Raw genomic sequence first — 24,410 nt, 5'->3', positions numbered from 1 at the left:
GGGACACCATTTTTCTTTCTTTCTTTGTTTGTTTGTACAAAAAATCAAAAAACAAAGGAAGTGACTTAACATGTCTTGGTTTATTATTAATATTTTTTTTATTTTTTTCAAGGTAATATTGTGTATTTTGCTTTTGGTAGGCTATCAGTATTAATATATTACCATTTCTCTTTTTCTTCTACTCAAATACTTTTATGGAAAAGGAGTTGGAAAATTAGATGGATTAGGTTTGATTGGTTTCAAAGAAATCAATGGCCCACATGCTTTTGTTGGACTATTTCACAATTCCTTTTGCACTCTCTATTACTCTTTCTTTTTTTTCTTTTTTTGTTTATTTCACAAAGGTAGAGCAATATGATTCAAATTTGGGTAACAATTAAGCTTCCAAAATTCGAATGTTAACAATAGCCAATATTGGTTCATAATAAATAAGATTGTTGAATTTTTAACAAATTAAACAATGTGAAATTAACATAAAATCATATGAATTTCTACAACGTTATAATTTTTTCTTTTTTCTTTTTACAAAAACAAAAATAAATGTTCTTTTTGGATTTTTTTAAAATTTGGATGGTTTTTTAGATTCAAAAAATTAAGATTGCGACAATTAGTATTATGTTGTTACCTAAATTGCAAAAAAAGTCAAAAACATACGGGCAAGATGACTTTACTTCGATTGCCCGAATGTGATAATCATCTTTTCAAAGCCGATCAATGAAAATAATATTTAGGCTCTTACGTTTCCTAGGCATTCCTGTCAAACATACGCAAGAACTTAAACTTATAGGATGGGGATACTCGTATTGATTACCTAATGTTCTCTGTCCTTCATAAATATTATTTTTAGCATAATTTTTTTTGTTAAAATTTTCAATTGGTATAATCTTAAGAAAATTTTTGAATTATTTTAAAAATTTTAAATAAATTATTATTTTTTAATATATTTAATTAAATTTTTATATTTTTACTTTGGATCAAATATGTTTTTATAATTAATAGTTGATTAATTGTAGTTAATCAAAACACAATTTATCATTTTATGCTAACATAATGCTAACGTGTTATAATGGTTGGTGATATCATCTACTAGTGTGGCATGAGGACATGACCGCATGTATTTTCATTACCCACATCATTATCATGTCAATATTATATGGATATAAAATGATAAATTATGTTTTGATTAATGACAGTTAATCAATCGTTAATTATAAAAGTTTATTTGATTCAAAATAAAAAAATAAGAACATTATTGAACGTAATAAAAAAATAAAAATTTATTTAAATATTTTTGAATAATTTAAGAATATTTTTTAAAATATTATACCTTTTCAAAATTAATCTAAATTGGTTTAAATATTTTATGGAAGCCAATTTTAACATTAGAAAAGTGTGATTTTATTTTTATAAGTTTAGATATTAATTTTTAAAGTTTTAATAAATTATAATTTTAAAATAAAAGATTATAATTTTTTATCCAAAAAAAATTAACTCAACTCTAATTATGGGATCAAAGGAAGTATTAAAATTTGTATTTTTTTTCATATAATAGAGAAAAATGATGATGTAGCCGATGGTGAAGAAGTGGTCGTATAAGAGACAAATTGGATGAACACCAAAAGCTTAGTTAGCATATTAACAAATATCACACTGGAGAGAGATTCCATAGGTATCCCTCATGAGACGGCTTTACACGACAGAAATTTGAGCCATAAACGTTTATGTTATTCATAACATACGCCTAACATTTAGACTTTTTGTTGACAATTCCCAACTTAACAAAGACTTCGATTTGCTTGGGTGGTGCCTACATCATGAAGTCGTATGTACAAACACAAAAGATGATTTTGGATTAATTATTAAGACTTAATCATTTAAAATATTATTCAAACTATAACTCCAATTGAAATATTTCATATATTTTTTTTAATAATAGTGTTGAGTTGTTTCCAAGCAGCGGCGATCCAGGGTTTTGTATGAGGGGTGGTTAGAGAGTAATCATACAAAGTCATTGATCAAATCAATGATTTGTTTCGAAGTAAAAATTAAAAACTCAGTAGTGACAACCACTATTCCGTCACCATCTTCGGTTTGTTCTTACTTCCAAGTGATTAGTTGGTTTTGGTGTTTGAATTTTATAAGTGTTTCTTTTCCTAGCTTTCCCTTGTGTTTGAATATCCTTTTTGTTTATTGATTTTTTCATTATCACATCAAGAAATTATTATGTACAGGTATTTTCTACCGCATCAATAGTAGGCTAAACAAATCATTATGTTAAATATATATGAACTCAATTATGATTAGAGGTATTTATGAGTTGGGTCAAGTCGAGTTTAATGAGTCTTTCATTTTAAAATTAAATTTGAGTTTGGTCAGATTTAGTGGCGAAGACAGAAGGGTGGTGATCGCCACCCCTTAGTTTTTAATTTTTTTTTTATTTTTATGGGTATAAAATTATAAATATATAAATTTGTCACCCTTATTTTAATTAAATGAATTGGTTTGGTATAGTGGTAAATCATTTAAGTTAAAATTTAGAGGCCTAGCTTCAATCCCTTTTAAGCCCAAAATTTGAAATTATTTTTCCCTTTTTTTTCTTTTTTTCCCAAAATTTGAAATTATTTTTCCTTGTTTTTCTCAAATTTTGAAATTATTTTTCTTTTCCTTTTCTATGCATTACTTAACTGCCTAAAAGAAAGAATCAGGTCTTCAAATCTTGAAGTATTAAGTTTAAGTTATACAATGTAAGAGTTTGAACTAAGTTTACTTTGAATTTGTTGAGTTGTATTCTAATTTCTTGATTTGGTTAATAAAATTTCTTATAATAGAAGCCAAAGAGACCATTTTGATTCTGTTGATAACTATATGAGAAGATTCAAAATTGCTAGTGACCCACTCCAAGTAAAGAAGGATGTTACACTCAACCCAATTGAAGAAAAGACCGAAAGAATTGATGGTGATTAAATGTCAAACCATGTTTTTACTGACTAATTCTGGCTCTATGTCAATTTGATTATACATATTTTAAACACAAATCTTAGCATATATGTTCCAAGTTGTCAAATTTTAATTAGTGATGCAACTTGATTATGAATGTGCATCTCTTTCTATCTTTCTTTTCTAACCATGCAATTTAATGTCATCGATTCTTCTAGATTTGTCAATTTTTTCATAATCAAGAGTCATCTATATCTATATGATTCAAGTAATTATATATAAAAAAATGTTGTACCAAAACAACTATGGCACGTAAATATAAAATAAATGTCTATTTTATTTCAATTCTAACGTTACCGTTATTTTGTTGACTCGAATATAATCATTTTCTAATTTTGTAATTTGATCAATTTCATTGCAAATGATATCTATCTATTTAAATGATCATTAAATAAAAAAATTCAAAAATTTAATATTATTTCAATGAAATTTTTTCGACGTTTTGATTTTTAATGAAGTTTTTTTTTTTTGGGGGTAACAAAAAGAAATGTGCAATTTAGAAGTTTTGAGTTTTGGGTTTTTTTTATCAATCATATGTTAATGTTTGCAAGTTTCTTCAATAAGAATTATCAAGTATCTCATTTCATGAACCAATAAATAAATAGATGAATAACTAAAATAGTCAATTATGGAAAATTCAAAACAATAAATAGGTTTAAAACATAAAATTTAAATATTTTGTGGTATAAAATATATTTTAAACAGATTAATAAGTGTTATGTAAAGAGAATAAGATAGATAATAAAAAGAGAAAAATGGAATTAAAATATATATAATTATGAATTTAAAAATATATATATATATATGAAATAAGATATCTTGCTATAGATTTTGAATGAAAGATTATTTACATAGAAAAAATGTCCACCTAAATAACATAGAAACATAAATAATTTATAACATGCCTAATTATAAAAGGGGATATAGAAAAAGAGAATCCATAAGAAATAGCAAGGAAGACATGTGAGAACTTAGAAATAAAAGAACTAATCTTGAACTTCATAAGCATAGCATATATTTCTATCGCATCATGCATATCATGGCATAAAGATATTCTTGTTCGCGAGTATAAGTCTCGATAATGGGATTTTTCAAAAATCTTGCAAATGCGAGTTACTCTCGAAAAGTTTCCTAGGTGAAAGGATGCCTCCGGATCCCACCAGTACGATGGGAGGGCTCGGGAAACATATTTAATAAAAAGGCTTTTGTTCGTAATAGGTTTACATTCATGAAAATATTTTTTCCAAAAAAAACGTACGATAACCCCAATAATGGGATTTATTCGTCAAATTTGCGAAGGTGAATTTTTCGGATAATTCTCTAGATGAGAGAATATCGCCGGATCCCACCAGTATGATGGGCGGACCCGGGAGAATGTCCTCAATAAAAAGTTATTTGTCTGACATCATTTAAATTTTATTCCATGCATTTCACGAACGCATCATGTGCATCTCATACTCGCAAAGTCAAAATAAAATATTTTAGTAGAAAGCAAAATAAATGAATAATAACTAAGGAAACATAATAAATTTAAGGATTAAGGCCATAATAAGATAATCTAAAATCAAATGGTACCGTTCATGGAACGGACGTCATGGGAGTGTTAATCCTTCCCTGGGCGTAATCACAGTCCCAAACCTAGTAAAAAAAAAACGTAGACTAGTTTAGCGTCTTCTCGACGGGCTTAAAATTAATTTCGATTAGAATTGAGTCAATAAGTGGCCAATCACACCTAGGAAAAAAGATTGGTGGCGACTCCTAGTGTTTTCATCACTTTTAGCGGTCGGGTTCTTGGACCCGCACGTTATAACAGTACTCCACCGTGATTATTTTTTAAAATTCTTGTAAATGTAAAAAAAAAAAAAGAGACTAGAATACTCCATAAGTATTATCTTTTGGGACCATTAAAATACTCTTTTCAAAGATCTAAAGTTACTTTGTTGATCCATTCTTTTGCTTTCCCTTTTGAATATATCACATGTGCTTCTTTTTTTTTTTTTGAAATTAAGAATTGTCAATGAGACCTTATCCCAATGGTAAAAGAAAGAATCAAGTCTTCAAATCTTGAAGTATTAAGTTTAAGTTATACAATGTCAGAGTCTGAACTAAGTTTACTTTGAATTTGTTGAGTTGTATTCTAATTTCTTGATTTGGTTAATAAAATTTCTTATAATAGAAGCCAAAGAGACCATTTTGATTCTATTGGTAACTATATGAGAAGATTCAAAATTGCTAGTGACCCACTCCAAGTAAAGAAGGATGTTACACTCAACCCAATTGAAGAAAAGGTCGAAAGAATTGATAGTGATTAAATGTCAAACCACGTTTTTACTGACTAATTCTAGTTCTATGTCAATTTGATTATACATATTTTAAACACAAATCTTAGCATATATGTTCCAAGTTGTCAACTTTTATTTAGTGATGCAACTTGATTATAAATGTGCATCTCTTTCTGTCTTTCTTTCCTAACCATGCAATTTAATGTCATCGATTCTTCTAGATTTGTCAATTTTTTCATAATCAAGAGTCATCTATATCTATCTGATTTACGTAATTATATATAAAAAAATGTTGTATCAAAACAACTACGGCATGTAAATATAAAATAAATGTCTAATTGATTTCAATTTTGACGCTATCGTTATTTTGTTGACTCGAATATAATCATTTTCTAATTTTATCATTTGATCAATTTCGTTGCAAGTGATATCTCTCTATTTAAATGATCATTAAATAAAAAAACTTAAAATTTTAATATTGTTTCAATGAAATTTTCTCGACGTTTTGATTTTTAATAAAGTATTTTTTTTTGGGTAACAAAAAGAAATGTAAAATTTAGAAGTTTTGAGTTTTGGTTTTTTTTCATCAATCACATGTTAATGTTTACAAGTTTCTTCAATAATGGAATTATCAAGTATCTCATTTCATGAACCAAAGGAAAAATCACAATTGTAGAAGAATCAACTCAACTAGTCACTTGTCAGTAAGAACAATAATTTAAGGCAAGTTCATCCGTAAATTTTGACATTTCAAATTAAGGGCATTAAAATCAAAAAACAAAAAAGAAATAAAAATAAAAAGTCAGATACCATGGCAGCTACCTTATGTTATATACTTGAATACTTCTAGAACAGTATTTAGGAGCATTTTTTATTTCCAAAAATAAAAAAAAGGTGATAGGTGCATTTAGAATTAAAAAAAAAACATTTGAAGAGGTAAAAATGTAAAAGTTAACGTAGTACTCTTTCTGTCTCAATTTTTTTGTTCATTTTTCTTTCAATTTTATACGCAATGGTAAAGGGAAAGGGAATTATGTAATTTTATTATATAAATTACATTGTTATTTTTTATACACAATGATTGTATTAGAACATGTTTTTGTTATGGAATTAGTATTGAATTTGAATAATTTGTTCAACCCTATAAAATTATAAATTTATTTTTTTTTTAAATATCTACCTTTGCTTGTACTATAACTCGTTGAGAAGTCAAAAGCAAATGGTAAATTAAATCAACATTAATTCAACAAAATCATACTAGTAGGAAAGAACAGCCTCATCAGTCATCACCTCCAAGCAAATTGAAACAAAATTGAAAGTTTGGTGGCTACCAATTACTCCACTGAAGAAAATTGAAAGCTAGGCCTAAATGAAGACTTTACTATATATGTAGTGGAAGTGTAACCTCCGAAGAAATTAACCCTTTCCACCGTCCACATATTCCTTTAAGGCCACACCAAGAATTAAAATAAAAGGAGATCATGTAAAACTTTGCACTTGATTTCATTAATTGCTCAATGTTGACTAACTTCTTGTTTTTCACTATTTGTGATGCCCAACAATTTGCTTTTTCATTTTCTAAAATTTTCAATATTGGGTGGAGCACCTTCATCCAAACATTTCATTTTTTACTCCTACAATAGAGTCTCTCATAAATAAATCAAAATTATTCTCCCAGTATTGCTTCAATGATACGCGCGTACATCTTTTGTTTAAAAAAATTGAATTTGAATTCTTTTTTTAAATTAAAAAAAAGGGTTTAAATTTTGAATGATGTTATTTTGTTTTTACGAATGATAAAAAAAATTTAAAATTTGATAAATATTTGATTTTATAGTGATTAAAAAATGACAAGTGGTATTTTAATTAATTAATATTAGACAACGGGTAATTATAACGGTTTATTGACCTACAATAAAAACATAAAAATTTAATTGAACGTAATGAAAAAATAAAAATTTAATTAAAATTTCTTAAACAATTACCTTTTATTATTAATTAAATTATTCAAGGGAAAAACAATATGTTATCTCTTCACCTTAGTCTATTTTAAAATAAAGATTTACCTAAAACCTAAAGGTTGGTGCTTATGCAAGCCTCTAGTAGGAAAAATAAACTCTATCACAAACTCATTAGATTTGGTCGGTTCTGTTTGATTGTAGTCATGCTACTTTTGTTATAATTGGACTGCTCAAAAATAATATAAAGACAATAAATTAGTTGATGAACATATAATTTGTACTAGTAATAATTAGTTTATCAGAAAATAGAATAAATTAGGTTTTTCTCCATCTTGTTTTATGGGGTAATCTACCTTTTGGTGACAGAGGTGGGAATCCATCACCGACTGGGCTTTCTAGTTGTGCTTTGTTTAAGGCATATGAAAAGTAAGCACAAATGTAGGAAACAGGGGCAATCATTGGACATAGTGTACACCAATAGTTTTAAGCCAATCAAATATTTTGTAACAAATATTCTATTTCTTGACAATATATTAATATATATTATTTTTTGAAACAACACTAATTATGTATCATGTTGTCCATGCCAATAAAGTCCATCTTCCTTGACCATAAAGTGGCTGCAATGATTAATACACAGACCAGGGAGAGTGTAATTGTGCACCCCCCTTTCCATATTTTAATTATTTTTTAGCAGTATTATCTTATTTACATTGTGTTTAGTAAAAGGGAAGGAAGAAAGTTTTTTCTTACATTGATTTTTTAAAAAAAAAGAAAATGTATGTATGAATATATTCAATCAGAAAATTTAAAAGGATTGCTGTGTCTTCAACAAGGACAAAAACCAGTAGTGACAATCCTTAGAACAACTCGAAATGGAACAATTTGACCAAAAAAATCAATACAAAAGACAATCGCGCCAAAATCAAAATGCAATATAAGACAAAATCCCACCCAAAACTCAATCAAAATATTCAAAATAATAATAATAAAAAAAAACTTAAACATCAATATATTGATTTCTTTTGGTTGGTGAAAACAGAATAAAATAAAAAAGTGGATGGATTTGCATTTTTCTGTTTCATAAAAAATTTAATATTTTAAAAAAATTAAAATATTAAATAAGTCTCTAAATTTATTTATTCATTTTAAATAAATTATTAATTTTTATTGTATTGATCCGTCCTCATCTTTTTATTTATATCCAGAGAAGCACCTACTTTAATATAACTACTAATTGCCATTACACCTAATGTCAGATAGCATTTCTTAAATACGTGCTAATTGACATGGCCAAAAATTAAAGATTAAAATAGATATAAATTTTATTTCTTGTAAAATAAAAAAAAATCCTTTTTTTTTCTTTTTCTCCTTCCCTTTTCTCTCCCGATCTCTCTCATCTTAGTCGGGTCTTGCCACTATCCGATCGACATTGTTATTACCAAAAATAGTTTGAATCAGCCTTGATGTCATATTCGGTCGAATAATGACTAGATCCAGCTCGAGATGAGGGAGATCGAGAGGGTAAAGAGGACGAAGAGGAGAAAGAAAGGAAAAAGAAAAGGAAAGAAAATTATTTTTTAATAATGTCACCATGTTACATCAATTCACACTATGAAAATTTTAACCTCATCACCTTCCAAGTGTACAAAAAATGCTCTCTAGTATTAGGTGTAATTAATAGCAGTTTAATCTTTTTGTTATAGGAAATGCTTATCTAGAGACAAATTAAAGAACAAAAACTTATTTGTATACAATAAAACTACATGAACTTATTTAAATAAGGTAGAAAATTCAAGTAGTTATTTATTATTTTAGCCTTTGAAAAATGAGAGGACTAATTTAACTAAAACAAATCAAGTGTTTGCCCAACTCACAAGTAATTAAAAAAGAAATAGAAATAAAAGGACCTTAAGGAACTGATTATAAAATGCAAAAAATTATGTTGAATTCCTAGCTAAATCAACAAACAACCTCGCCCATTTTCTTAGTAAATGTACTCAATAATTTCTTACAAATCTATAAAACAAAGACTTGATAGGCATTAGACAACTTGCCTACCTACCCTGCAAATTTATACAACTTTGTTCACATGATGAAGCATTTACTAGTTTGACTATAGATCTTTTGAAGAAGAAAAGTGTTTCATGTGTGAAAAGTCTCTGGGTCAATCCTATGATCACAAAGGTAGTAAGTAGTTGTTAAAAAAACAAGAAGCATTGACTTAAAAGGGCTATGTAGGTGAGGAAATGCAATTGCTTTGTGTGGTGTCAAATTGAGGGGGAACGACGCCAACCCATACATGAAACAATGACGACAAGAAGTACCAAACGGATGTGTGTGGTTCGGCCTTTTGATTTTGCCTTGGAAATATCTCATATGTTCTATACAGATGGACCAAGAGCTAGACAGATTAGTGAGGAACATTCTTGCAGTAGGTATGCTTCGGTCATAAAAACACGACTCTCTTAGCTTTCAGGGTGGCACGACCTTTTAGCTACAGGAACACGCCTCCGTAACCTGCGTTACCTAACTCATCTTTCTAGCTCAACATTGTCAATACTGGTACTTTGGGGTCTTTGATATCAAAACCTTTTTTTGTTTACAAGATCCATCTAAAATGGTTAGTGTAAAGTATACTTAAGGATTTAAACTCACAATAAATCTATACTAAATATATTAACTATGGTGGATTAAAGAGAAAACAAGCGGTGATATTTCCTGTTTAAATAACTGCTTCCACCTTGTTGGAAAGATACAGGTCAAATCTGGAGCTCGTCTTTTCAACTCAGCTTTAAAGATTATTGCCAATGAGTGGATAGAGATTAAACTTCCATGTGAATGCATTCACTCGTAGTGAGTTCGGTGAGCGACCTTATGTAATTTCTTTTTATTTTTTAGAAACATCGTCGATAATATTTTTAATTTTTAAATAATTTTGTAAAAAGTATTTTTCATCATGATTTATTTTCAATAATGTTTTATCATAACTTTATAAAAATATTAGCACTCGTCAATTATGTAATACATCAAAAACATTTTTTTGAAAATTACAAATATTATATATAAATAATATTGAACTCTTTTTATTTATTTATATCTCATCGTATTCTTACGTTGGTTAGTTTGTTAAGTAAATAAATAATAAATCAAAAATTAAAACAAAGGAAAGATTTTCATGTGTGAAAAACTAATTTTTTATTTTAAGTAAATTGTTTTTAATTGACTTTAATTATTTTATATTATAATAAAGATTGCAATATCTTAATAAAAATAATTATAATGATATGATTCTTATGAAATAATTGAATAAAAAAAAACTAATGACGCTTTGTTGGGAAAAAGAATAATAAATAAAGAGATGAAAAAATAATGGTACTTTATTGTTGAAGTGGGGAAGTCAATATTTTCTAGGTAGGATCGATTTCAAAGAGCAGTGAAGATAGATGAAAAATATTTGAGGTCATTCTCATGCCTAAGACATTTGATGCTACTTAATACAATTTTTTCGATTAACCTGTAAAACATTTTGCTTTCATAAAAGTTTTTCCTCTCCACACGTGAAAAAGACTGAAAACCAAAAACCTTGTCAATTTTGTCAAAGATTTCAATTTTCCATCAAGTTGAAGCCTCTCCACTCTTTATGTTCTACTTATATATTTATATAACATTATCTCTATTTCCGTAATCAATAAGATCTTGTTGTTCAACTCTACACAAACTTAAACTTGAGGTTACAAATGTGATGATAGCAGCAATCACCAACTACTCATGTGAATTGTTTATTACATTTCAAAGTTGATACAGATAGTCAAGAATACAATACATGCTTCTGTGATTTTTTGAGCACAAAACTGTAACATATTTCAAAACTGAACTAGGTCGTATCTCAACTCTCTTGGCATCTACCTCTCGTCTAAGAGGTTGTAAACCATTTTGTGTCCTGGAATTGGTCCAAAACCAAGGCCATTTCATATGTAATTGAAGCAATTCCCGTTCAATTGTAAGAAAATATGCAAATCCTTGGACACTGACGTTTAGCTTCTCACAAGGAAAAGATGGACGTGGTTGGTAACTTGGCATTTGGTAGATTGTAAAAGTAGAATGATTGCCAACAAGATGCAAATTCCCAAAACACCTTTTCATATTTCTATGGACTTTGGTTATATTTTCGGGGTAATAGCAAGCAATTCAAACTGATCCCACTACATACATCACTAGGGTCCAGACACCAACTACATTCCACAACTGGAAAGATGCATATACAGCCCTATGACGATATGAGAGCAAAACTGAGCCTCATTTTTCATCTAAGGAGGGAAAAAAAAACAAACACACCAACCCTTCACCTGTTAACGAGGCTGAACTTACAAAGCTTTAAAGGTTCTGTTCACATTTCATACATACATCCCATGGTTTCAGCCTCAAAGGGAGGTTTCCTTCTCTTGGTTCCCTCTTATGTCACAGGGCATAGCACTAAGAGATTCACCATCTTTGAGACTTGTACCGTCAGATGATGGCAGCATCTCTGCTATTGTCGGCTTGGACTCCATAGAATTGCTTTCAGCCTTCAGCTCATCAGCAAACTTTTGACCATCACCACTTGATCTGCTATCTGTCATAGTCGTAGATGCATCTTTCACTGATTCATCGACTGAAGGCTTCTCAAGCATACCACCATCAGGAGAGATACCACCATAGGATTTAGATTTTCGTGTTGCTGTGCTTGCATGAACACCATTCCTAGAATTCAATCATAATTTTAGTAGGGGTTCAAACATATTAAAACATACATTTTGAATAAATTAACCTGGTAGACCAACCTTTTGAAGGATGAACGGCGCTTGGCTGATTTGGGTGAGCTTGAATGTGTTTTACCTTTCAGCTTTGGCAGTCTGGTCACACAATATGAGCAAAAAAACCATAAGATGAAACAAAATAGCCATACACATTTTATTCATATCACAACTATATGACTATTCTGACAGAAACAAATATGCACAAAGAAACATGATCAGAGCAACAAATAAATTAATGAACACAGAGCAAGCATTTCAACAAAGATGCAGAGGGGCAACCCAATCATCAATTGCCAGATTTGAATATGGCAAGTCACACCGTCTAATAAGCTTGATTTGAAAGCACACCCTTTAGAGAAGAACCGATCATAGGTGGAAAGCAACACTTACATATCAAGAGAAACATCAGGTTTTGGAAGATCAATTTCTTGGCCCTGTTAATATGATCAGGATATTGCACCAGCATGGAGTTAATTTATTGAAATAAAACAACAAACATATGATAACAATTAAAAAGAAAAACAATAAAAAGGTTAGACACCAACTTTGTCATGAATGAGCTGCCAGCGTTGCCTTCTCAGATTCAGTCGTTCCTCATCACCATCTTCATATAGCACCTGCAAGATTAGTCATGAACAAACTCATAGTAAGACTACAATGTGCAGAAAAAAGATAAAAGAAAGATAGCTAAAATTGAAGATTAGAACGAAGTTTGGTTAAGATGATAAATATTAGATAAAGACGAATGACTTTTATCTCCAAGGAGTCATTTGGATTCAATTTGGTGTTTATATAACAGTAGAAGAAGCTAAAAAGAACATAGGTAAAGGGCTCAAGGTGAGAGAAGACATCTTGCCTTTGAATTAACAAAGTCTTCTCATGATGGACCCAGTATATTTCAAGAACAAAGGTGAAGGTTCAACGGAATCCTAGTTGAATGATATGCAAGATAAAGAAAGGGGAAAAAATAGAAAGAGAAGCAGCAGCAAGGAGACTTATGAACATATAGCTTGATGAGATTTATCTCACCCTGTGCTTCATTGTAATGGAGTCATAGGAGGCTACCACACCTTCATAAAATCTGCATAATATAAATTCCACATTAGAAAGCATTACAGGGAAATTTTACTTTACTGTCACAAAACCAGCATGCCATAAAATCAGCCTCTCGTTGAGGCTTCAACTGCTGCCACTTCTCACAAAGCTACATCAAGTAGCACATCAACCAGAAGTGCCTGCACATCAATCCCTAAGTGCAAGCAACTACCTAATCTCAATACTAGCGAACCCATGTCCAAATGCTTGCCAACATGCAAGCCTAAGCTGATAATTCTCTTAATGATTCATCATATTCCATGATGTCCAAATACCAGGACCTCGCCTCCAGTTTTTTGATCTAAACTTTAGAAATACAGTCATTCTTATGGAAGAATACCTGGTTGAAAGCCCTAACAAATATCCAAAGGACCCATCATCATGATTGTTAAGGAACAACACATGATAGCCCTTGAGCTTCATATGCATCAGGTTATGATATTCAGATAGGCTACCTCTTCAGAATCTCAAACTTTCATTGATAAAAGTTAAAGGACAGAATGAGCCTTCTAATAGCTTTCACTTCAAGGCTATTAAAGCAAGCAAAAAACTTCACTAGTTTCGTAAGGGGTAAAAACACAGAATTGCAAAACAAGGTCCTGAAGTACTCACGTCTTGTCCATTGGCCACCAAACTTTTATTCTCCTACCAATCAATTCCTCACCAAGATCAGGCAATTCAGAGGCCTGAAGTAGAAAAATAAACCACAAAAAACATTAAAAATTGCATATCAACTGATATAGCAATTACCTTGAGATGCGGGAGAGGAGGTAGCAAGCAAAATATTGCAACATAGTAAAACAATTGTTATAGGAAATAAAAGGATTATACAAACACAAAGCAAGAAAGGAAGCTCTAAGAATTCTATTGAACTAAATTACTAAGAAAAGAAAGCAAAAGAAGACAGATGATCCTGACAACCAGAACAAGTTATGGCAAGTATGATAACACCATACCATTTCCTTTCCAGCATTTCTTTGCCCCTTGGGATTTGTTTTAGGAGTTTTCTCCAAGTAAGTCCCACCTTTTCTAGCCGTAGTTACAGGTCTAGAATTCATCTTCTATTCAGTTGACAAGAGGAGCAGACTAGTAAGCTTACAGCACAAGCTTTTATTCAGAGTAGAATAGAAATAAAAAATTGTATTGGTCATCTTTGTTTCATACCTGATTACCAGATGCTCCAGTGATGCTTTCATCCAGCATAGCATCATCATCCAAAGTTCTTTTATTTATATATTTCTTTAGAGTTGCCTGCAGCAACTTTTTCTCCTCGAGGTCACTTCGAACTCTAGCTTCCTTTTCTGGGACAAAATACGGAGGAGCTTGGATTGGCTTTGCATCAATCTCAACCCTTCTTGAGCGCTTTGGCCGTTTCCTTTCTGAAGTTTTGTCTTCAGATTTCATTTTCAGACTGGCATCTGTAGGTCGTGTGAGTTTGTCCACAATCTGAGTCTTAAACTCCAATCTCTTTGCTAGTGAGGAATTAGGATCAGCATTTTCAGTTGTCATGCTCTCTTTCCCTTTTGACTGGCCCCTTCTTCGATGACGTCCTCCAGGAAGGCCACCATTTGGAGATGCAGAAGAAGCCCCTATGATTTCATTAATTTGGCAAGACATCTCAGATTCAGTCACTTTTTCATCCTTCAATTGCGGAGCTGCATCCTTCAAATCTGGGTCTGCAACAACTGAACAATCAACTCCTTTGTCATGACGTTTTCTATGATGAGGGATTTGCAGAGGGTTCCTAGCCATACAAATCCAAGAATGATCATGGTCCTCTTTTGCATTCATCAAGGAATTATGTCTTCGGCCCCTTTTCTTTGGCATAGTATCTGGCTCAGTTTCTGATTTGACCGGATATAAAGAGACAAAGTTGTCAGGTCCAGCACCACCAGGAGCATCAGCACCTCGAGGCACCTCCACATGAGAATGCTCCAGGATTTTTGAAGGTTTAATATTTAAGATGCCATTGTTAATTCTGTTGTTTTCTCTGGTACCAGCAGTTACATTCCTCATCAACGACTTGGAAATAGCATCCACAGCTTGACAAAGTTCTCCACGAAAAACAGGACCCACCGTCACCTGATCAACAAAAAACAGTATTCAACTTCATTCCTGATATTGTTCGATACAACTTAACTAAAGCTAGACAGAAATATCATTTCATAAGAAGAAGAATGTAGCAGAGAAAAAAGAAGTGTGCAGATTCTTGGGTACACAGCGCAGAGGTGGCTCTATTAAACAGCAGGCTTTTCAAATCTTGAATAGTTTGAAAACTAGACATGAATCTTTATCCACCTTAAAATTAAAATGATTCAACGGAGTCAAAATAAGTACAAATAGGGAATTTAAGATACCTTAATAAAATATCCTCAATTAAAGGAACCTTCCTACTTGTCTAATTGTAGAATTCCAATGTGAAAACACTAAACTTGCATAGCAGTCAGTTTGGATGGAGTAGCATGGTAAATTGAGGGAATCATACCAAATGGTCCCCAGACTTATTGAGAGCATCAGATTCACTTTTGCAGATTGAAGCAATGATTGGAGAATACTCATCCAAAGCAATGTCCATAGACTGTACTGCTTCCATGAGATAAGGTTTAATCTTATAAGCGCAATTAGCAATGACATTCTCCCCTAGCTTCCATGAAGTAGGTAATATTTTCTGTCATGATGAGTGAACTGTATTAATTGTCTCAAAGAAACAACAAAAAACACAAAGAAAAGAAGGGTTACAAAAAGGAAAATTACCTGATTTTCCTTCCTTACACTAGCCAGAAGAGGACTAAGAAGACCCCAGGAAATATCTTCACTTTCATCTAACACCAAGGTCATAATTGATTCCATGGCCAGAAATACAGTATTAGGATGGTTGGACCTTAAAGTTGAGCAAGGAAAAAGCCACAAGTTGTTAATCAGTTTCAGAAGGTAAATGCAGTGAGCTTATTTGAAGTCTTCCTAAGCTATCACTTCCCTCAATAGGAGGATACTGCTATAGAGTTCTGAATAGCATCCAACATGAACACAATAAATGAAGATATATACATAACACTGTAAGTCACAATACTTTCAAAACCCTTCAGACAATTGCAAAATAGACAGTCTCCTAAGCACAATCATCAAGGTGAAAAGAAATTCTCTTTGATGCATCAGTTGCAAATCTTAAAAACAAAAATGTTAAGGAAACTCGATGGCAACTTAATGTAAAAGGTGACAAGTTTTGGAAACCCATTGAAACATCTTGACGCATAATAAAATCTTACATCAATCAGCAATAAGTGTATTAATTGATACACCGAAGCATGTAAAGATAGCAGTCCACCACAATCAAATTGCACGTATGTAATTGGAGGATTGGGGGGACTGGGTGGGGGGTTAAAGCAAAAGGACTATTATTATTATTTTGAGATTCTGTTTTGTCATAATTGCATATCAAACACGATTATTTATACACAACATCAAACTCTTATCTTCCTTCTCCAGAGCTAATTCCAGTCCCATCGACTTCAGAATAATATAAGTTGATCTAACTTCAAAGTTCAAATGAAAATTGGTCCTTTCCCACCCAAAGAAAAAATGTCTTGCCCATAACTAAGTAGGCAACTTTTTTCAAATCAACTGGATAACTAATTCAGATAATATGCTTCAAAATTTGCTTTTAGTGCAGAGCTCAGCAAATCAAAACTAGCACACCTCCATCCAAGAGCACCTCATCTGCCCAATAATATTCAATTGGAATGTAAAACAAGTAACCCTGGTTTTGTTCCCGTCATTTAGAAGTGGGGGGAAAGAAAGAAGAAAAACTCTTCTCATGTAAGTAGTCAAGCCTGCCAAGAAAAGTTAAAGGTAATGCAAATAGTCACATCCCTGATACACAGGATTATACATTAATGTTCTTAGTCCTACATTTTATTCTGCAACCGATTATTCCAAGAAATATGTGGAGTACAACTAACTTCTTCTTAGAACATAATCGAACAAATAAGACTCAAACAAATATTTGATGGAAAATGCAAATCACCACAAAGGCGATGGCTTCAAGTCATCAGGTTATCAAAAAAATAAATCCATGATTTCTTATGTAGCCTTAGAAAAGCAATTCAAGAGATGCTTCATGTTTTTTACCTCCTTTAAATTCTCCACAACCATAAGTTTTCCAGAATAAAGCACCATGAAACAATGAAGGCCAAGGACATAAATCTGAGTTGCAAATATTAAACTAGCCCTAGAAACACTAAATCTACAAGGATGGATTCATGTAAGATGCTTTCTAACATGCCATCAAGAATGTTAAATCATCGTATTTAGACGTTCATAATCTAATTTATGAAACATAAACAGTGTTGATACCAGCATGAACATTTATATCATGGATACATTTACTGAATTACATGACTTTAGTTTTATCTTAGAATAACTCAATTTCTATCTCAATACACTTGGAGAACACACAGAAAGACCTAAATTATCAAGCATTTGAACAGTGATAGAACAATTAAGTTTAATCATTTTATTGTCAATATATAAAATTCTATAAGAAATTTTGATACATTCATGACAAAGCTTTAAGCTTATTTTATTCAGAATCATACAATTCAAATAGCTTAATAAGTTCATAGAAATGGAAAAAGGAACTACAGTAAATATGAAGATATAAAGTAATAATAAATTCCCGCTTCTAACAAAATCTAGTAATCTTAGACAAGGACAATATCTTCCAAGAACATATAGAAGTCAAACAGCATTCTGGTTATAGAGACATCCAAAAAAATCATCATACTGAAACCAACAAGCTTCTTACCTAATTTTTTTCAAAAATTGCTGAAACATCTCAATAATCAATTCATCACAATCAAGGTCCAACATCAACAAGCACAACCGCACTCTTGCAACAGTATCAAGAATTGAAACTGCCTTTGTATAACAGCGACTGGACCCATGCGACAAATTTTCAAAAGCTGCCACAGTCAGCTGAAAAATTTCCTGAGCACCAAAGAATTGGAAGGCAAATTATGTAAGAACTAAGAACAAAGAGAAAAAAGAACAACATTTGAGTATATATTTAAAAGAAAATTTATTGTGTTTAAAGCTGTTATCATTTGGGAATGGTGGTTTAAGCACAAGAACTCATTTAAACTGCATTAGCTACCTTCATTCTTTCATCATTGTAAGGAGCATCTGGTGCTGTTATTCTTGTAATCTCAGTTATACAGGATGCAACTGAAACCTTCACATCCATATCTGAGTGCCTCAAGAGGGCATCTGAAATTAATGCCTTCATCAACGGTAGAAGTGCCTTCTGCATCGACCGAGGTGGTGCCTGCTCCACGCTGATAAGCAGGTTCTCAACTTTCTGAAAGACAATGAAACCAAAAAAAAAAAAGGTAAGGGGTTTAAGGACAAAATCAAAGAAACAACAAAGAAAGTGGGGGGAAAGGGTGAAAACTTCGAAATGAAAAAAATTAGAAGTGACAGAAACATTCAAAATAACCATAACATAAAGGACAGAACATAAAAAATGAAAAAAGAAAAGAAAAATTGAAAATGAGCCACATCACCTTCCAAACCATGAATCTAAAGATTAACCGCGATGGATTCAACAAATAATGATCAATATAATATGCATAAAGAACTAATCATCAAATTAAATAAAAGTATACTTATAAAAATAAATCATCAACAGCTTATCACATAGTTTCTAAGCAATTGAACAAAGAAAAGCCATGACTGTTATACTAACCCGCAAACATAATACAGAACATTTACATAACAGAAAATAGAAAACAACCATTAGGTCCATGACTCATGGTCCAAAATTCCAACCAATATAGTGAAGGAATTTCCATCAAATGCATTTACAACAAAATTTAGATACAAAGGACATAATAAGTGATAATTATCAGAGGTAATATAAGAAAATCGTAAGGAAACGGCAAACCTAAACCTTTTTAGTCCAAAGCTAAACAAATAACAAAACCAACAAAACCCAACTTCAGATAATTCCGACATTAACCCATCAAGGACAAACCCATTTCGGTTCATAAATCCTAAGTCAATATTGCAATGAAAAATTCATCAAAAACCCAAAAAAAAAAAACGCATGCCATGCATCAAACAGAGATAAATGAAAGGAGTAAAAAGGTGGTTATCTTATCTTACATCAAGAAGAAAGAGAAGCTCATCAATAGAAGATGGTGGATTAAGGAGGTTGTTTCCAGCTTCCTTAAGTTGCCCCTCAAGCTCCATTTTTCTCTCAAAAGAAATCATTTTTTCTTTAAACAGTCACAGTCACTTTCACTTAACAAAACCCTAGGCCAAAATGCCCTCTTTTTTTTCCTATTTTGCTTTTGTCTTTCAGACTATCACTGATTTTTGCACTAAAAGGCTAAAACCCACAGCAAAAACACTCCCATTTTTTTCCTTGGCCATCCAAAAATACTCCCATTTAGACTCCTAAACAAACAATGCTGACAACAAAGACAGCAAAGTGTTAAGCATGCAAGACAGTGAAATGACTTTCAGAACCAAAAAATGGGCAGTCCCGGATTCTTCCCCTCTATCAATTTTATAATTTGGTGGGTTTCAAATCCGATGACTATTTAGGAATTTTCCATTTTAAGATTTTTCTCGATTTTTATCATTCCTATGGCTCCTCTCTTTCTCTCTAAAGTGTGGGCTTTTTAGCTCTCTCATAATGTTATTTATTGGCGGGTACATTTTGAGAGAGAGAGGAGTGAGAAGTGTGACACTGTGCCCAGTCATCTCTATTGTCAAATTACTAATATGTCCTTGTACATTTGGATATGAAATTATGAATATTTTGGGTGACTTTGATAAAATCCTTCAAACTTTTTACTACCATTCCATTAGTTGTTTTAATTTTCTACATCTAGTATATGGCCTAATTCGTCATTTTCAAGGAATATGAACTAAATAATCTTTAAAAAATGTCCTTTATAGCAACCAGGAAGAGGAATCTTAGACCAAATCCAAACCAGTAGTGATACCATCTTGGAAAGAGAGATACCTTTTACTAACCTGGTAAAGTTCCATGAACAAACACAACTCAAGCAAAACAGTATCTGATCAAATTCTGCAGTGACAATATTTAAAAACAAATAATCCAGTAAGAGAGGTTCTGCAATTTGTTGTTTTAGCTTCAAGAAGCAAGGTTTCTTCATATTTTACTTGAAATATACGCCAAAGAGTAATGTTTTATATCAGCCAAAAAGAAAAAAGTAGTAACATGCTTAAGACCATAAAGGAGAGAGCAATGTTTGCATGTCTCAGCATATGAAATACAATTATGGGTGTTTTCGCCCGCAATAATGAAAGACAAAATACAAAAGATGGAACACGGTCAAAAAAAGGTCTCCCTGGACTCTAATCAACATAGGCTCTGTGAATGTTAATCTCTAGTTCAAACCCAATAAACTAGCTTATCCTTGGGACTTGATATGGTCCTGAAGAAAAGTAAGAGCTGTACTATCCTCTCCAAAATCCTGAAACCCACCAGAAGGAGAAAGAATTAAAAACCCACTTACAAAACATGCCAGCACATTAGTACAACAGGCAATATATATGCCGAAATGGATTCATACCTTCACAACAACACAGGAGCAACCAACTACCTTCCTGGCTTTTCCCTCTGAATCAATCTTGCATAACTACAAGGAGAAGATCCCAATGAATCACATGAATAATTGCATAAGGTTGTGTTTGGTAACTTGAATTTGAAGAAAGGGATTCGGATATCAAATTTAGTAAAAAATTGTGTGATAAAACACATGTAAACATGACTTTCAGAATTATTTTCAAATTCATGGACTTTGTCAGATCCCTATTTAGTGATGAATTTGAAATTGAAATACCTATAGTAAGTTATGAATTCAAAATTCATCTTCTTATACCCTTTCAAATACATAAGTAAACTGAATGTTAACTAATTTCTACATAGTATGTGCATTTTATTCTCACAATTTATATAGCAAACCAAATCCAAATCGACTCTCTCAAATTCACATTCCCTAACATAGCATCAGATTTTGACATTTTGCCAGCTATAATGGAATCAGAACTTAGTGGCAGTAGAAGTGGTCATGCACACAGAGCAATTGTAAAAATGAAAGTCTAAAGCACATATGATGTAGCCACCATACAATCCCTTAGTATCAGAATATTTTCTACTAGCTACGAATAAGACTAAGCCATGACTTGCTACTTAAAATGACCTCAAAAAGGAAAAAAGGAGGCAAAAAGGTTTGGCAAAAAGTAATACTTACACCAGCCCACTCGCCAAGGACCTTGGCACTTGGAATGGGCAACAAATCAGTTTGGTGGTCAGAGCAAAGTGCTTTGACCAGCTTGACATAGTCAGGTTGGTCACAGTCCTCTGCCAACAAACAGAGCAGGGCAGCATGCTTCTCAATCACCTTTGCACCTTCATGAAGGCCTCTAGCAAGCCCACCATGAGCAAGTGATTTTCTCAACACAACCTGGATAGCTGTCGTCAAATCCATCTCAGGTGCCTCAATTGGAGCAACAGTGGCAACAGCCTCCTCACTGCAACAGACAAAAATAGGAAACATGATGCTTCTAGAACTTGTAACAAGCTCAAACTCACAACCCTTTTCTTTTAATCAATGATAAAAAATCTGCAGTGTAACAGCTGATTTGTTGCAATATTTCAAGTACTAAACCAGTACATTGACATAACACATAAGCATCTGATTCTCTAACAGGTTCTTCCCAATGAAGTGATCCAATTTTATTGATGGATGGGTAAAGAAGAACAAACAATAAATATCAAATAATTATCAAAACATTTTATGATCTATAAACAATTCACACACACACACGCCAATATATAAAATAAATTCAAATAAAAACAAATACAATCAATAATAATGTAAAATCTTTTGTATAACTTTCATATTACTTTACAAGTATTGTATTTTGTATACTCAAGATAACAATTTTTACCACCTTCAACAGTTCTCAAGGAATACAGTGCATGAAATGCAGTTGCACCATGCCTGAATTTGAAATTAAAAGTTAACTGCCACCTCAAAGAAACTATTCTCCCTGCAAATCTAAGTGTACAAATTCATGATGTTCAGCTTGACAGCCGAATCACAGAGTGTAAAACGCCCAAACACTCGAAAAAGAGGGTTATATCAAAAGGGAAAAGAAACTCCAAAACAGCTTAATGCAAACACCTTAGCCACTCCCCCGGATAAAGACACTACTGCAATTTGCAATCATCTTAACCTTACCAAAAGTACTTATTCTAAAACAAACTTTACACATTGTCGATCAACTCAATAGCTAACAAATTCTAATACAAAAAGCCATTAAAGGTAGTTGCAATAGGCCTACCAAACATATCAAAATAAAAATGGGAAATGCATTTTAAAGGCAACTAACTACTACAAGAAAAGGGTCATTCTAAAATATGCGGATGACCATTTCAATGGATAATTCTCTTAGAAAAGTAACACGTTTACTTACCCTGACATTTTGCTTGTTGATTTTCAAACTCTTTCCTCACTGCAGAACAAAAAGAATTCATAGGAAACCTGTTAAAGATTATGGTCAAAGAAATTACACAGAAATTAAAAACATTGCTAGAATTCAAGCTTAACCAACTAAGAATCTTCATTAAAAAAATCTAGTTGCTCATGATTGGCAAAAGAAAAAGAAAAATAAAGAAAATTGATAAACATAAAAAAAGACAATTTGACATTTGATTGTCTTAATAGAGAGAGAGTTTACCTTTCAAGCAGAAATCAAAGTGACGTGAAGGTGCAGAGCAGAGGCAAACGAAATGGGAAGAAAAAGAAGGAAAAAAAAAACGAAAGGGCTGGCTAAACCCTACTTTTACGATGAATTTACCATCTTGTCCTGTTTCTTGGGCTATCCTTTCTTGGGTCTCCTTTCAAATGGACAATTCCCATAGTATTATCTACAATCTTTTCTCGTTAAGCTGCTTTATTTGCTTCTTTGTTTATCTAGAGACGGCATTGAGTATCTTATTGCAGGGTATCCGTAGATATTTGATTATTATATAAGGTTAGAGTATTTTATAATTAAATTTAAAATGGGTTCAGGTAAAATTTTATTATCTATATTAGGTTTGAGTACCACCCTAGTTATGGACTCGATTATGTTTTGTTTTAATTTAATATAATTCAAGATAAACTCATATTATTAATTAAATTAAATCATGAAACTATGATTATTAATTAACTTATAATATTTTTTAATATATATACTTTATATATTGTGTTAATTTATAAAAAATATAATTATTATATATATATACACTTTTAATATATATACTTTAAATATAAATATATTTATTTTTTATTTTTTATTAACGTTACAAAAATTATAAATCATAAAATTATTAATTACAGTATATAAACCTTTGTTTATTAATTATAATATATATACTAAAAGAGAGATTTTGATATTAGAATAGTTTTGAAACTTAATTTTTTTTAATTTTATATAATTAAGANAATTTTATGTAATTAAAGATAAACTTATATTATTAATTAAATTAATTTATGAAATTATGATTATTAATTAACTTGTAATATCTTTAATTTATATACTTTATATATTGTGTTAATTGATAAAGAATATAATTATTATTATACATATACTTTAGTATATATATTTTAAATATTAGCTTTTTAAAAATCTTGATTGTAAATTTATAAGAATAAATGTGACATTCATATCACGTAAACTATAAAAATTAAAATTTAGTTTTTGACATCAACTTAATTGAAACTAATTTATATCCTCTCAAATTCTAAAATTCGCTTTAAATACTCTAACTATAAAAATTTGATATGGTAATGTTAAATAAAAAAAAATTCAATTTTAACGCAAATGTACGACAATAAAAATAAAATTATATTGAGTTAAAAATAAATATTATTAAAATATTAACGTAAATATATAAAAGTTATAATAACAGATCATGTTAGACAAAATGAACATACTTTTAGTGAAAATAAATGTATGGTAATAAAGATAAAGGCTTATATTGAAAATTAACATTATAAAAAACTTTGATGTAAATTTATAAGAATAAAAAAAAATTTATATCATAGAAACTACAAGAATCAAATTTTAGTGTTTTATATAAACTTAATTAAAACTAATTTGTATCTTCTCAAATTCTTAAATTCACTTTAAATATTCTAATTATAAAAATTTGATATGTTAATGTCAAATAAAAAAATTGTAATTAAAATTCT

The 24,410-nt window shown here is 31.0% G+C and overlaps 2 protein-coding genes across 5 annotated transcripts; both read right to left on the bottom strand.

Annotated features, from left to right (window-relative positions):
- On the bottom strand, nucleotides 11,361-19,812 carry LOC18595420. Of its 3 annotated transcripts, none has more exons than XM_007023350.2 (13): nucleotides 19,297-19,812; nucleotides 18,287-18,490; nucleotides 17,939-18,120; nucleotides 15,889-16,015; nucleotides 15,620-15,802; nucleotides 14,299-15,216; nucleotides 14,091-14,195; nucleotides 13,747-13,820; nucleotides 13,069-13,120; nucleotides 12,585-12,656; nucleotides 12,430-12,473; nucleotides 12,064-12,135; nucleotides 11,361-11,983 (listed from the first exon to the last, which is right to left on the bottom strand). In XM_007023350.2, exons 1-13 carry the CDS (start codon nucleotides 19,402-19,404, stop codon nucleotides 11,665-11,667), a joined length of 2,460 nt encoding a protein of 819 aa, XP_007023412.2. In that variant the 5' UTR covers nucleotides 19,405-19,812; the 3' UTR covers nucleotides 11,361-11,664. The 3 variants fall into 3 exon arrangements, 2 of the variants coding, with proteins under 2 accessions (XP_007023412.2, XP_017978956.1); XM_018123467.1 differs by lacking the exon at nucleotides 19,297-19,812 and adding an exon at nucleotides 18,696-18,734; XR_001928531.1 differs by lacking the exons at nucleotides 12,430-12,473; nucleotides 19,297-19,812 and adding an exon at nucleotides 18,696-18,734.
- Nucleotides 20,295-23,171, bottom strand: LOC18595419 (40S ribosomal protein S12). Of its 2 annotated transcripts, none has more exons than XM_018123468.1 (5): nucleotides 22,912-23,171; nucleotides 22,648-22,686; nucleotides 21,420-21,699; nucleotides 20,739-20,804; nucleotides 20,295-20,639 (listed from the first exon to the last, which is right to left on the bottom strand). In XM_018123468.1, the coding sequence occupies exons 2-5, from the start codon at nucleotides 22,653-22,655 to the stop codon at nucleotides 20,577-20,579; spliced, it is 417 nt and encodes a 138-aa protein (XP_017978957.1). In that variant the 5' UTR covers nucleotides 22,656-22,686; nucleotides 22,912-23,171; the 3' UTR covers nucleotides 20,295-20,576. The 2 variants fall into 2 exon arrangements, with proteins under 2 accessions (XP_017978957.1, XP_017978958.1); XM_018123469.1 differs by having other exon boundaries at nucleotides 22,648-22,715; nucleotides 22,912-23,144.

The sequence above is a fragment of the Theobroma cacao genome, chromosome 6 (assembly GCF_000208745.1).
Source record: "Theobroma cacao cultivar B97-61/B2 chromosome 6, Criollo_cocoa_genome_V2, whole genome shotgun sequence".
Classification (NCBI taxonomy): Eukaryota; Viridiplantae; Streptophyta; class Magnoliopsida; order Malvales; family Malvaceae; genus Theobroma; species Theobroma cacao.
The sequence above is the reverse complement of the archived record's forward strand: the minus strand, read 5'-3'. Positions and strand labels throughout refer to the sequence as shown.